The 15,583-nt window shown below is 38.8% G+C and overlaps 1 protein-coding gene across 6 annotated transcripts in view; it reads left to right on the top strand.

Annotated features, from left to right (window-relative positions):
• shank3a (SH3 and multiple ankyrin repeat domains 3a) overlaps positions 1–15,583 on the top strand; it is a 284,439-nt gene that overhangs the window by 130,655 nt on the left and 138,201 nt on the right. For all 6 annotated transcript variants that reach the window (XR_001858864.2, XR_005130467.1, XM_037539957.1 and 3 more), the window contains exons 8-9: positions 10,018–10,095; positions 11,955–12,021. Coding sequence is in view for 4 of the 6 variants with exons in the window: in XM_037539957.1 (XP_037395854.1) it covers positions 10,018–10,095; positions 11,955–12,021 (145 nt within the window). In the remaining 2 variants the exon portion in view is untranslated. The remainder of the gene's footprint in view (positions 1–10,017; positions 10,096–11,954; positions 12,022–15,583) is intronic.

The following is a 15,583-nucleotide window of genomic DNA, read 5'->3' on the forward strand; positions in this document are numbered from 1 at the left end:
TTCACCTGTGAAATGTTCCAAACAGGTGTTTTTTGAGCATTCCTCAACTTTCCCAGTCTTTTGTTGCCCCTGTCCCAACTTCTTTGGAACGTGTTCCAGGCATCAAATTCAAAATGAGTGAATATTTGCAAAAAACAATAAAGTTTATCTGTTTGAACATTAAATATCTTGTCTTTGTAGTGTATTCAATTGAATATAGGATGAGATGGATTTGCAAATCATCGTATTCTGTTTTTATTTATGTTTTACATAACATCCCAACTTCATTGGAATTGGGGTTGTAAATGAATTATGTGATTTGTTCAGCTGACTCCAATCATGTGCACTGACCTGATTTGAGATTTCTCTGAAGCATTGCATTTCTGCTGAAGAAGAAACACAAAACAGTATCTGGTTGTGTGTGTGTGTTTGTGTTTGTGTGTGTGTGTTTGTGTGTGTGTGTGTGTGGGTGGGTGTGTGTTTTGTGGTTTATTTTAATACTTAATAGCAGCACAAGTGAAGTGCTCAGAAGTGCACGCCTACATCTGTATAAGTTGTAGATTTCATTTCCAAAATTTTGTGGGCATTTAACATTCCTCGATCCTCAGTGTCATGTATGTGCTGGGAATATGTCATAGAAAGCATTACCACCCACAGTGGACGGCCACCCATGGATGCCTAATGATCCTGACCAGGGGTGTCTGGCTAGAATTGTCTGTGCGGACAGACAAGCAACTCTGGTAGAAATCCCAGTTGCATTCAGTGAAGAAAGCCCCACATGTATATCCTGTAGGTTGGTGCAGCTTTCTTTAGCTTCCATGGGATATGGGAGCAGAAGATCCACAGGAGTACCTCTGTTAACACCACAACTCCAGACACAGTGCCTCACCTGGGCTCGTGAGATTGCTGACTGAAACCTAAAGGACTGGCAACATGTGACGTGGTCTGATGATTCATGGGCTGACGGTAGGGTTTGCATGTTGCATAGACCCCTTGAAGTCATTGACCCCAGTTGTCAGCAAGGCATAATGTAGGCTGATGGTGGTTCTCATGACATGGGTATGATTCCGTGGTCCACCTAAACATGTCATTGATTGGGGACCATTTTGCAGCCCTTCATAGACTTCATGTACCCCAACAGTGATGGGATATTCAGACAGGATAATACAGTGTGCCACTGGGCATGTGGGTGGCTCTCCAGATGGCATGGCTCAATGCCTTTTCAAATGTCTTTCATCCACTTCTGGAATTGATGCTGCATCAAGTTGCTGCACTTTGCCAAGCCAGATAAGGTTCTACATGAGATGATTTGTAACTGTCCCATGACTTCACACAAAGACGAGGACAGCTACTGAGCTCAAAGTATGCAGAAAAATTTGATTTTTTTTGGGGGGGGGGGGTGGTATCAATGTGTGTGTGTGTGTGTGTGTGTGTGTGTGTGTGTGTATATACATTTTATATATATTTATATATATATATATATATATATATATATATATATATATGTATGTATATCTCGCTGTTGTCAGAAGAAAACCTTGTATCTCCAAAATGGTAACTTTACAGGAGAAAGAAAAAACCTACTTTAATTTAAGCCAATGGAACCAGATTTTTTTCAAAGTCATTTTAGGTCGTTTCTTTTGGCCCATTCATCATGAAATTTACACATTCATCATGAAATTGACACACAATGTAAAGGGCAACAGGCGCTTCCAAATTACATAAAAAACTTCAAAAATGGAGATATAAGGTTTTCTTTCGACAGCATATAATATAATACATATAATATATGTATGTATGTCTGTATGTATGTATAGAAATTAAACTTGCATATAACTTAAAGTAGTCATTGTACAGCTTGTATAGCAGTGTAGATTTACTGTCCTCTGAAAATAACTCAACACACAGCCATTAATGTCTAAATAACTGGCAACACAAGTGGGTCTACCTCATAGTGAACATGTCCAAATTGTGCCCAATTGTGTCATTGTACCTCCTTAGTGTTGTGTGACTCGTTAAAGTTACAAGGTTTCAGGTGTGAATGGGGAGCAGGGCTGTTAAATTTGGTGTTTTGTGTAAAATACGCTCATACTTGTCCACTGGATATCCAACATGGCTCTGAGGATGTGAGAAATAGAATTGTTGCTTTCCACAAAGATGGCCTAGGCTATAAGAAGATTGCTAAAACCCTGAAACTGAGCTATAGCACAGTGACCTAGGTCACACAGTGGTTTTCCAGGACAGGTTCCACTCAGAACAGGCCTCACCAGGGTCGACCAAAGAAGTTAGGTCCATGTGTTCAGCGTCATATCTAGAGATTGGCTTCAAAAAATAGACACATGAGTGCTGCCAGCATTGCTGCAGAGGCTGAAGAAGTGGGAGGTCAGCTTGTCAGTGCACAGGCTATACGCTGCACAATGCATCAACTCGTTCTGCATGGCTGTCGTCCCAGAAGGAAGCCTTTTCTGAAGCTGACACACAAGAAAGCCCGGAAACAATTTGCTGAAGACAAGCAGTCCAAGAATATGGATTACTGGAACCATGTCCTGTGGTCTGACAAGACCAAGATAAACTTGTTTGGCTCAGATGGTGTCCAGCATGTGTGGTGGCGCCTTGGTGAGGAGTACCAAGACAAATGTCTCTTGCCTACAGTCAAGAATGGTGGTGGTAGCACCATGGTCTGGAGCTGCATGAGTGATGCCGGCACTGGGGAGCTGCAGTCCATTGAGGGAAACATGAATTCCAACATGTACTGTGATGTTCTGAAGCAGAGCATGATCCCCTCCCTTTGGAAACTGCTGCATGGCAGATTTCCAACCCGATAATGACCCCAAACGCACCTGCAAGATGACAACTGCCTTGCTGAAGGTAAAGGTGATGGACTGGCCAAGTATGTCTCCAGATCTAAACCCAATTGAGCACCTGTGAGGCATCCTCAAGTGCAAGGAGGAGGAGCGCAAGGTGTCTAACATCCACCAGCTCCATAATGTCATCATGGAGGAGTGTAAGAGGATTCCATTAGCAACCTGTGCAGCTCAGGTGAATTCCATGCCCAAGAGGGTTAAGGCAGTGCTAGATAATAATGGTGGTCACACAAAATATTGACATTTTGAACACAATTTGGACATGTTCACTGTGAAGTGTACTCACTTGTGTTGCCAGCTATTTATATGTGTGTGTGTGTGTGTGTGTGTGTGTGTGTGTGTGTGTGTGTGTGTGTGTGTGCGCGTATGAGCAAACTGTATAGCAGTACTAGTTATTTTTCTTAATTTACTCTGCTCCAATGATATTACACTGGAGCTGACCCTCACTAATCTAACATCCATCCTGGCTCGACTCACATATATGTGCTGATCAATAACAGAGCTAAAACAACACTCACAACAGTAGTACAAACAAGCATATGTTCTGTTCTCTCGACCCTCTCTCTCTATTAAAATGAGCTACACCGCTGAAAACACAGATCACATAATATATGAACAGTGTAGGTTGAATTGAGAACATATGAACAAGTATGACATGTAAAACAGCCTACAGTGATTTAATGTGTTCTTCTCTCTTTGAATGCACCAATCGAAGACATTTATGCTAACTGCCTAGTACTGTTTTATACCGGTTTATTGCTGTGCTATATTTAATTTATTTCATCAGCTCACTCTGTTCAGCTGACATACTGAGACTACACGCACATGTGCATACACACACACACACACAGTAGAAGCTATTATACATCACTCAGACAGCACAGATGTGTGAGAGCAAAGTGCTAGTATTAGCAGAGACAATTCCACAGCCCCGAGAGCTGCTGAGAGACAGGAGTTGCTAAACAAATACAGTGTGTGTTTGCACAAACTGTGTGTGTTTGTACTTTAAACAAAATTCTTAGCAGATAGTAGATGGAAAACATAAGGGCCTCGTCTTCAGAAATGGCTTGGTGATATCTAGAAAATGAAATTACATTTCTGTTATTTTTAGTCAATTTTTGTTTGATAGTATCATCACACTTATTTTATTTTAGTTTGTTTGGAAATTAAACACTTAAGATCTTGAAACAGAAAACTGTCCAGTCAGAATCTGTTTCTTCATGATAACTAGGTAGTTACAGTCAAGCGAGACTGGATAGGGCTTCTGAAGCTGGACACTACATAATTAGGAAGATAGAATTAAACAACTGTTTTGATGCCCAGTGAACTGTACCAATGTTGTGAGGAAAGGAGGTCAATTTAGGCTGAAGGTTCTAGATAATGACTGGTTTGGCAGTCAGAAAGGTGGTATCATAATTTTTTTTTTTTTAAACATTCATGGCCCAGACTGAAGTCTTTATATTTTATCATTGCTTTTTTGTCTTGGGCTGACCATTACAGGGTTAAACTACCTTTGGAGTAAAACATTTTAGTATGTGCTTTAAAAAATAGTTTGGAAAAGAAAACTCAAATCATTATTTAGGCATATTCTGCTCTTCATACAGGTGAATAAACTTTGATGAACTTGAAGCTCAGTGTTGTAGGAGTGTCAGTAAGTGTGAGCAGTAGACCTGGAAATGAAATCCTTTTGGGTAAAATTATGGAAAATAACTGAAAAAAATGATTATGATATTTTTTTATGTGAAAGTCAAAGGCAGATCTCAGGGAGAATAAATAAAGGATACGGCCCTTTAATAGAAAACTAACAAAAAATCAAGTGATAATTGGAGTATTCAAGAATAGCAAGGTGTCCCAAAAAAACCTTTTTGCGTGAGTGTGTGTGTGTGTACATGTGTGTGCGTGTGTGTTCAGCAGTAATGGAGCATTAAGGAGTATAGAGGAGTGTAGTAGATGAGTGGGCCTCAGCACTGGGGGGTAGAGACACATTGCTGTAGTATCTGACTGAGCCAGTGGAAGAAGAGAGTGAGTGAGAGTGGAAATGTGGCTGATATTGAAGAGAAGAAAGCAGCTCCTGAGGAGTGTGTAATAGAGAGACAGAGGAGAGAATCACACTCCTCCCACCAGGGAACCAGTCAGGAGGATATGCCACTAGATCAGGAAGTGGAGGACTGTGTGTTTTTGTCTGTGTGTGAACACTGTTTATTAAAAGTTTGGGGACACTTTTCCTTCTTTGGGAAAAAAAAATTAATAACAGATTTTTTTTTCTGGTAAGATATAATAACATACCTGCAGAGGTCATTATCATAATACTGTGGGTTTATTTCAGGTTCAAACTAATCAAATTGTCGTCTTTGGTATGAAGAGCAATTCGTTTTACTTTTCCAGGTTAATTTGAAAATTTCTCAAATTTGAAAACCTTTTTCTCCAAATGTAATTTAACCTCTTGATATTTCTGTGGATAAAATGTGTGGAGTTTAGTCATAGCACCTTTGTCTCCTTTTACTTTCAGTTTTGCAGCTTTTGCAAAGGAAGTTACTTAAACAGTTTTTTATTTAATATTTTAAGTTATTGCACCAAAAAAAAAAAAGAGAAAACTGACATGATCAAGACCAGCAACACTTACATGAGCTTTCTCTACTGCTCACGCATAAAACACAACTTGTTCCAAATGTGCACGATGTTCACAAACACGCTCACAAGTCAAATTTGATATTTCTATATTTTTCTCAATCTTTGTAATAACACAGTACATAAATACTGTTCAAACATTTCCTAAATATGTAGAGTCATCCTTTCAGTTCTGTCTTATTGCAGGATCATACATGACTCACATCTGGAGTTATGAGGCTATGAAGAGAGGTTGAGATACACATCTGCCACTCACCTTTATAATTGGATTTTTTTTCAATTCTCCTGAAAAGAATGGAAGCTGTAATAAAAGTAAATGATGGACACACTAAACTATTTAGTTGGTGATGTTTCTGTGTAATTTTCTGTAAAATATATATTTCTATATATTTATTTCTTTTTCCTCATGTTTAAAAAGGAATCATTTATACTTAATGGCTGTTTGGACTGGACATTAAATAAATAAAGGGTGGTCTTTTGCATTGTACTGTAGGTGTACCTGGTCATTTTAAAGACAGTGTATGTATTGATAATTTCACAGAGGATGAAAGGTCAGTGTTAATTACTGTAATAAGCAAACTAATTGTGGCTGCTTTACAGCTTAAACAACCACACATGTAATCTAGCAAAGAGGCAAGGCATGCTTGTTTTAATGCAGTCATTAACAGTGCATCATGCATTTATGATCTTAGCATGCACCATTAAGCTCAACTCAGCCATGCACACACACATACACACACACACACAAACATTAAGAGAAGACTGAAGCATAGACAAATAGTGCATTCACTTGCTAACCTTAAAGGCACAATTCTTCACTCCTACTCACTGACAAACACTGGCTCTGCCCAGGGCCTTTCTGTTAGAAAGATTTTAGAATACAATATTCATTAGATCAAAGTCTTAAAAAAAACATTTTTAATGATGTGATTATTTTTGTTTATTTTCATTGATTATGCCCACATTAATAAAAGAATACAAGAAAAACACAGTTATAAGAGAGAAACACTATTACTATTAAAAATGAGACTAAAGCATTAAAAATTAAATCTCTAAATGTAGTTTTCAAATTTGCAGCTGTGTTGTTGCTAGAGTCTTTTCCTAGGCTATAGATGTAATGTTTTATATTTACTGAGTTAGTGATGCTCTACAAGCTGTTGTTAGCTAAGTTGTTAGTGGTTTGTGTGTGTGTTTAGTAGGCCCCGACCAATACATCTTTTGGCTGATAATGTTGGCCGATATTAGCAACCCACTGTATTCTTTAATTGGCTGATTAAACAGCATCGGTAAACAGCACAAGCAGAATTGGAACTCATTGATGATAAGACAGAAGTTTAGACCCATGTACCAATGAGCAGTTAAATATGACACGCCTGATTTAACTATCTGACAGAAACCATATAAGACAAAACCATATAAATGTTAAAAAAACAAAACATAAAACGTATCCAACACATTCAACAACATATCGAACACATTCTCTTGCCCTACTTATGGGGCTTGAGAGCTACTATTCCTTATGAAGCTTGGTAAATATGTACGGAAGCCATTGCGGGCCTTTAGAACCCAACAGTCTACATTATATATATATATATATATATATATATATATATATATATATATCAGTCAGTAAAGCACTGTTAAATTAAAAATAATATAGTATGATATGATAAATAGTGTTAGATTCATAAACTTATAAATGTAGTATATTGTATTATATTGGTGGTGTCAGATAACTGAATTTTTAGCCCCACAAGTTGATCTCAGCCATACATTTTTTTAACCAGTCAGGTATAGTATTTAGCTAGCCTACCTGCCTTTTTTCTTTATATCTTGTTGAAGTAGACATTTAAGTATAACTCCCAACTGCTCCCCGGGCACTGCGGATAGGGCTGCCCACCGCTCCAGGCAGGTGTGCTCACTGCCCCCTAGTGCATGTTCACTAGTGTGTATGTGGTACACAGATCGGTTAGATTGCTGAGGTGAAATTTCCCCCGTTGTGGGACTAATAAGGATCTCTTAATTTATGCTGTGTGTTTTGTTTATCAGAATTGATTACATTGATAATACTTGTTTTCAAGACCTCGTCTCTATGGTGAGGACCATCACCAGTTAAAGCAGCATTCCTACTCTACTCGTTCATTGACATAACTTGATCCAAATTAGCTGCATTTGTATGATTAAGCTAAGTTAATAACTATGGGCAGTCGAGTTGAGCTTCATTAGGGATTTTAGTTACTGTGATTAAACACTCTCTGTAGCATTCTCACTCTGAAAGGCCTCCTGTATTATTTAGCAAGCCAGTTAATGCAATGAAGTATGCAGTTACAGTCACTGGATCTGTGGCCTTCTCAGAGGCTACCTGTCAGTTTGCAGTAGTAGTAGCAAAGAGGCTCAGTGCTGCCATTCTGATGTTTCAACAGTAGAGGGCACCTATTGACTGTATCTCTAATATATCTATATTGTGTGTAGTGTAATAGAATGGGTTAAACTACTTACTTATATGCCTGCCCTTTGATACCATCCAGTGGTAGCGCTACAGATGGACTCTAATGTACTCTTTATGATAAGTGCCATTATTAAATGAGTCATGTGCACGCATATAGATGAATGTATTATAGGAACCTACTATGTGTTATTTCAGAAGAGAGAGACAAAGAAAGAAAGAAGTGAAATTGTGGGCAAATTGGGGGTCTTTATAGTCTCAGTGTGATAGAGCAGCTCAATCATTATTTTGTTAATTCAGTCTGTGGCTGAAATTACATATTGATTTTTTTAGCAAGGCATCACCAGATCCTACAGAGTTAGTCAAATGCAGACAGCAGATGTCTACTTTATCTCCTGTATGACACATCCACACCATTACTGTTCATATCTTTAAAATAGAAGAAGGTTAAACCCCAGCCACTGTATCTGAGCATGTAAGAGAGTCTGATTTCATTAGCATTTTACTTGAACCCTGCTACACGACACTGACATATCCATGCTACAAGCATGTCATAGCAGATGTCATATGCTGTCATAAATTGACAGATTATGTCCAGTAATATTAGTCATGTTGCTATAACCAGTATTTGTCACGACACGATGTTTGTCATGGCAGCTCATATCACATGCTAATTTTTATTTTAGGTAGCCCTCATAGCATCCAGCAATATAACGTATGTCATGTCGGTTAACTGTAAATGTCACTACTACATCACTGAATATGGTGTGTCCACTCAAGACAGGATATGACATCTGCCATGACGTGTTGGACATGTAGTATCCTTTGGAATGACGTTGTTCAAGCTGAATGGTCTTTTTGCTTTTTTTGCTCATTTATTTATTCTTTTATTTATTTATATATATATTTTATTATTATTCTTTTAATGATCTCAATCTTTGTAACCCAAATACAAATGCAGATTTATCTTCCACAGCAAAAAAAACCCTCAATTGAGCTAATTTGAATTGAGCAGAATTGAATAGAGAGATGGAGCATGAAAGCATTAGAAAGAGCACGTGTGATTAGTGATTAAGCATTTAGACTCACACACTGAGGCTTTTGAGGAGCAGGTGGAGACTGCTGTAATATTCCCCACTAACTACCACAGTTAGGAAACTAGGGCACAAATCCCAGCAGACGTACACTCACTTTAAACACCTCTACTGTGTGTGCGCGTGTCTGTATGTGCGCGTGTCTGTGTGCGCGTGTCTGTGTGTGCGAGAGAGTGTGAAAACATGGCCTCTGCTCAGGGACGGACAGACAGCATAGAGAGCGAGGGAGAAGGGCCAGATGTTGGCTGCTCTTTCCTGGCCTTTTAAACTCTCACTGCTACTCAGCCGCCCAGAGAGAGGCTGTGACATTAAAACAGCAGCATGATAGCATCTCTCTCTCTCTCTCTCTCTCTCTCTCTCTCTCTCTTTCTCTCTGTCTCTCTCTCTCTCTTTCTCTCACTCTCTCTCTCTCTCTCTCTCTCTCTCTCTCTCTCACTCTCTCTCTCTCTCTCTCTCACTCTCTTTCTCTGTCTCTCCATCTCCCTGGTTTTCTCTCCGTTTCTTACTCTCCCTCTTACTCTTTTCTTTCTTTTCTTTTCCTGTGTTTTGTCTCTCTCACTGTCCATCTCTCTTTTTCTCCCTCTCTCTCTATTGCTTTCTTTTTTCTCTCTTTCTTCCTCTCTCACTTTCTCTGTCTCTCTTTTCTCCATCTGTCTGTTTTTCTCTCCTTTTCTTACACCCCCTTCTTATGTTTCTCCATGTTTTTCTTTTTCTTACTCTCCATCCCCCTTTTTCTTTCTTGCTGTCTCTCTTTCTCTTGCTCATTTGCTTTCTTTTTTCTCTTTCTTTCTCGCTCGCCTTCTCCCTCTCTTTCTTTGTCTCTCTTCCATCTCCCTGTTTTTCTTTGTTTTTTACTCTCACTCCTTCTCTCTTTGTTCATGTTTCTCTCTCTTTTTTTGTGCTTTCTCTCTCTCTCCCTCTTTTGCTCTCTCTTACTCTCTCTCTCTCTCTTTCTCTTTCTCTCTCTCTCTGTCACTCTCTCTCTCTCTCTCTCTCTCCCCTCTAGGATAGCTGTGCGCGAGTTTTGCTGTTCAGAGGGGCGAATAAAGAGATAAAAAACTACAACAGCCAAACTGCTTTCCAGGTGAGAACAAAGCCTCAGCGCTCCTCTGAAACCATGTGGAGCTCACTCAAACAGATTGAACCTTTCACTGCGTACCATCGTTCTGATGCTCCGCTGCTTTAACCACTGGGCCAGCTTTTCCCCTGATTTGTAGACCCTAATGCTCATCACGTTTGATTAAGTGTTATTTTTGGGAATGACACCTTTTGAATACTCTCACTGAGATGTGAACACAACTGCAGAATGCCGCTGATAAGCCTGACTAATCATTTCAGCAGGGGCCTGTCTGAAGGTGCGTAAAGCCTTTTTTTAGCTGCTGACATCATGACACCAAAGGAAACTGCTGTGCCCCAGAATTTGAAGCAACTGCTGATCTTATCGTGGTGCTGAAGCAGTTTATCCTTGTTTGGTTTTTGTATGTTTTGTAAATCCAAAAAAAATGTTGTACTCTGTTTTAACTGCTTAGCTTCCATAGATGGACACTCAATGAGGTAGATAGTCCAAACACAGAACAAATGATCACTTGAACCCTGAGACTGAGTGAACAAACTAATCAGGTGTGCTTCTGCTTTTTGTGGAATGAACATCTGATGAAGACTGGACATCCCTGATGTAAATGTCCCATTCACTGGATAGAGTCTGTAAATGGAAAGTAAGCAGCAAAAGCAGCCTGTTTTGAAATTATTATGGTGATGTCACAACCATGGCCACATTTATATATGACTGCCTATTCGACCTATAACCCACCCATTCATGTTAAATTGATGGAGAGTGTTGGTTTGCAGACAGACTGTAGCTATTGTTGGATTGGAATGAAAGGATAGTGGGGAAAAATAATTAAAGGCTGCACTGTTCATGGCTGTCAAGAAGAAGGGGAAAAAATCCTGATATATGGGAGAAGTGGCTAAAATTTGATTTTCCAGGGTCATTGAAGACTGACTTTAATAGTTTCTTCCACATTTCTCTCTGGACAGTCAGTAAGAATGGAGGTCTTCACACAGTCCTACACATCACATAAGTTCTAAAGTAACTAAAACAGCTTAAAAACCATGTAGGCTAAGTGAAAAATAAAATCCAAGAAGAGTGTAGAACATAGGAACAAATTATTTTTAACATCTTGGAGATTTTCAGCCTTTCACAATTCCCCACTCTCTATTGCCAGCAAAGGTTGAGGTGGGGGGCTTGTGGGTTATGTCTATAGACTGTATGTGTATAGTGCTGTATGAAGCAGTACATGCCAAAAGCATACTAATGTTGCTATGTGTCACCTCAGGCATGGCACACATAGCCAGTGGTTCCTGTTTGAACTCCTGCTCCAATTGACATTGACACAGATTTCCAGCACAGATCAAAGTTAATTTGTTTGTACATAGGGAGCGCGTGGTGTGTGTATGGGGGGGGGTAGGGGGTTTGGGGGCAACATGGCGCTGCTACACAAACCAACAGAGGAGCCATTAGACAGCTGCCAAAGTCAGATGCAGCCATTTAACGAAGAAAAGCTAATTAGCCCTCATGTTCAGACAGAACAACGGAGAGAGAACAGAGAAAGGAAGGGAGGGAGAAGCAGAGAGAGGCAGAGTGTTAATTGTGCCGCTGATTTATGTGTCATTAGTGTGACTCTGCCATGTTTCCGTACCCACAGTAAACTCAAGCTGTATCTACAGTTGCACTCCCTTAACCCCTGTTGCAGTATGCAGCGTTCTACTTTATAATAATGCCTTAGACCTACAGAATTGTGTAATTTGAATGTTATGCAACATCATTACAGGTGTGATCATGTGAATGTGTGGGTGGTATTTGGAATAATTAGTTGCTAATTGAAGACACTTGCACAAAAACATGTGCCTCATTTATTGCTGTTTCTCTTTGCATTTCTTTAGGTGGCTATCATAGCTGGAAACTTTGACCTGGCAGAAATTATAAAAGTTCACAAAGCATCAGATGTTGGTGAGTAAACTGAATATCTCTCTGTTTGGACTCTGTCTTCATGGTCTGTCTTCACATACACTCACTGGCCACATTATTAGGTACACCTGTTCAGTTGCCTGTTAACACAAATAGCTAATCAGCCAATCACATGGCCACAACTCAATGCATTTAGGCATGTAAAGGTGGTCAAGACAACTTGCTGAAGTGCAAACCGAGCATCAGTTCTTTTACTAGCAACGTGTTCTAACACCAGTTCTTTTACTAGCAACGTGTACCTAATAAACTGGCCAGTGAGTGTATATTATACTGTCAGATGATCATTGTGTTGATGTAGCTAGAATGTATCATGACACAGACTAGCAATGTAAAAATGCACTGATGCAGTATAATACATTGAAATGAAATGCATCAATATTCATATTTTCAACAAAATTATGATAGATAACAATACAACCCTATATCCAAAAATATTAGGATGCTGTACAAAATATAAATACAAATAGAATGCAATGATTTTCAAATTTGGGTACAAACTTATAAACTCTATAATTAAACATATACTTTTTTTTTTGTTTTAATATATGCTTATTTTGAATTTGATGCCAGCAACGTTTTTCAAAAAAGTTGGGATGGGGCATGTTTACCCTTGTGTTGCATCACCTCTATTTTTAACAACACTCCGTATGCATTTGGGAACTGAGGAGACCTGTTGCTGCAGCTCTGCTTAGGTCCAGAGAAGGTGGCTGTGTTTCTGGATCCCGTTTATATATGGGTTGTTTTTTGCACGGTAGCATTTTAACTTGTGTTTGTGGATGCAGTGATGCTCTGTGTTCACAGACTGTGGTTTTCAGAAGTGTTTCTGATCCCTTGCAGTGATTTCCACTACAGAATCATGTCTTTTTTAGGCAGTGCTGCTTGAGGGCCCAAAGATCATGGTCGTCCTATGTTGGTTTTCAGCATTGTCCATTGCATACAGACAGTTCTCTAGATTCTGTGAATCTTTATATGAGCTTGTGTACCATAGCTGATGATGTCCCAAAGTTCTTTTGCACCTTTACATTCAGAAACGTTATTCTTGAATTGCTGCGGCATTTGTCCACATGGTTTTTCACAGAGTGGTGAGCCCCTCCCCATCTTTACTTTTGAATGACTCTCTCTGAAATGCTCTTTTTATATCATCGAGATGTGAGATGTTCCACCAGGTGTTTGGTTTTTTAGTGTTACACAACCAGTCCTTTGCTTTCCTGGTCTCAATTTTTTAAATGGGCATTTATTAAAAAAATAAATGAAATTTAACATGTTGTCTGTACTATTTTCAAGTAAATATAGGGTTAAAATGATTTGCACGTCAGTTCAATCTGTTTTTTACAAATTTTATTTACATTTTGTACAGTATTCCAACTTTCTTTTTGTATTCAACATGTGCAAGTTTTTTGGCCAAAAATACAGTTCTCAAGCTAATTTCAGACAGAGCAATAGTTTAAAATTGTTTTATTTTCAGTATTCCTCTACTAAATTCTTCTACTTTAACACTGGATTCACTGCTTATCACACAAAATAACGTCTTGCTCTTGAGGTGCAGGCTTTAAAAGGCACAGTGTGATAATGGAGACGTCAACAAGCTGGACCAAAACAAAACCAGTTTTTCCCACTAAAACATTCTACAGGGGCATTGTTTTATTCTGTAAATAATTTTTGTCCTGCGTCTTCTCGCTCATGTCCATCTGGTTCTAAGAGTTTATACAGTGTTATAATGATTGGTAAACATTGCTTCAGCACATGTTCGAGGCTTGTTCCTGATCTGATTTTTGCCTGAAACTTAAATTATTGTAAAATTTGAGATTTTATTATGCACTTAATTGTTACCTAAACAATAAAAAATAAAATCAAATTGTTGTGAGGTCAGCGATTAAGCACTCTTAACAACCACAAGCCATAATGAATTCCATATGCAATGCATGTAGGTTATGTGTTAAGACGTTCACATTACAAACCTCATTGCTCAATTCAGATTTATTGCTCAGATCCAATGTGTAGGTTTGTGACTCAAATCCATCATTAATGTAAACGAGCTTGTTCAGCAAGCTATCGCCGAAGGGTCACATGCATTAGTGTTCAGTGCTAGTATTGTGGAGCTGAGCTGAAGCAGCATTTACCTCCCAGGCTCAGACAGATGTTGGTAAGTGATTCCCGCCAATGACAGCGCAGCAGGACACTCCTAAAGCTTATCTACTATACTGAAACTTAAACCCTCTGGAAAACTAGCCAAGCCTTACACGTCGCCTTTCAGAGGGGAAAGATAGTCTTTCATCATTAGAATTCATTGATGTTACACTCCTCACCCCTTTCTCTTCTTCACTCGGCCTGTATCTATTTTCTTGGCTCTCTCAATTTCTGATTTTCCCTCTTTCACTACATCCTTCACTAAGGGGGGACGGACTGAGTGAGTGTGAGTGAGGGGTCTCTGTGTGTGATTGGACATTTGGCCTTTTCACCGGGAATAGATGGCAAGTGGAGAAGAAGATTTAAACCCATTTTACAGAGAGGCCTTGAGTGGATGTCTTCCTTCTTATTTGGCCTCAAGAGACCTCACTGCAGAATTCAGACACCAGAAACAAATTGCTCCTCTTTGGTGACACACTGTACACTGTTTGTTTAGAGGGAAAGTAATTCTTCAGTTGATTTGGCTTTTAATGAGTAATTGTTATCTGCACAAATAGAATATATTCAAGCTTTGACATAAATATTTATACATATACTTCCACTAAAACTGTAAAGGATGTACTTGGTGTTTATTGTAAGTTTACTTTAAATTATATTCTATATAATGTTGTTAAACTTATTGTGACCCCTATTGTGGAAAAATACATTTCCCTTGCTTTTTTAACTAAAGGGGTTTGACATTCTAAGGAGTGTTTCAGCTTGTGAGTGCTTTTTGAGCAGGACAGCCAATGACAACAGAGCCCCTTTATCTTGTCAGTCCTGAGGACACAGGAGGTCATGTAAAAATGAAATTTGACCATTTTTGGGACCCAAATCCACATAAATCATAAGTGGACCTCAAGGGAAAATTCGATCCGGGTCTTTTAAGAATTAAGAATCTTTAAAGAATATTCCAAATATATTTTATTATTCTAAAGAAATTTACCCAGAAAATTTGCTAATCCAGATGCAACTATGACTTAAAGCACTCTTTGAATATGCTTTCTACTAGTTCACCTGATAAGCGTATGGAGTATTATGTAACATACGCATAGCAGCCTATTTCTATCTAACTGAAGGCAAAGGTTAAAAGAGAAATGCAAGATTATTGCTGGTGGACTGTCTGGAATTGAACTTATCAAAATAAAATGTTCACCCTGTACTAGACTAAAGCAAGAAAAGCACTGAAACTGACTATCCATGCTATAATAGAGGCTTGGGTTCAAATAAACAAATCAGCTTCTGTCTGTAATGTTATTAACACCCATGGAAAGCCAGAACCCACTGTATAGTCCTTGTATTATGAAGCAACCTACATCTTTAGAAGACACGCAGTAGACATCTTCATTACATATTAGAAATAGTTTGAATACCATCA

This window comes from Pygocentrus nattereri, chromosome 7 (assembly GCF_015220715.1).
Source record: "Pygocentrus nattereri isolate fPygNat1 chromosome 7, fPygNat1.pri, whole genome shotgun sequence".
Lineage (NCBI taxonomy): Eukaryota > Metazoa > Chordata > Actinopteri > Characiformes > Serrasalmidae > Pygocentrus > Pygocentrus nattereri.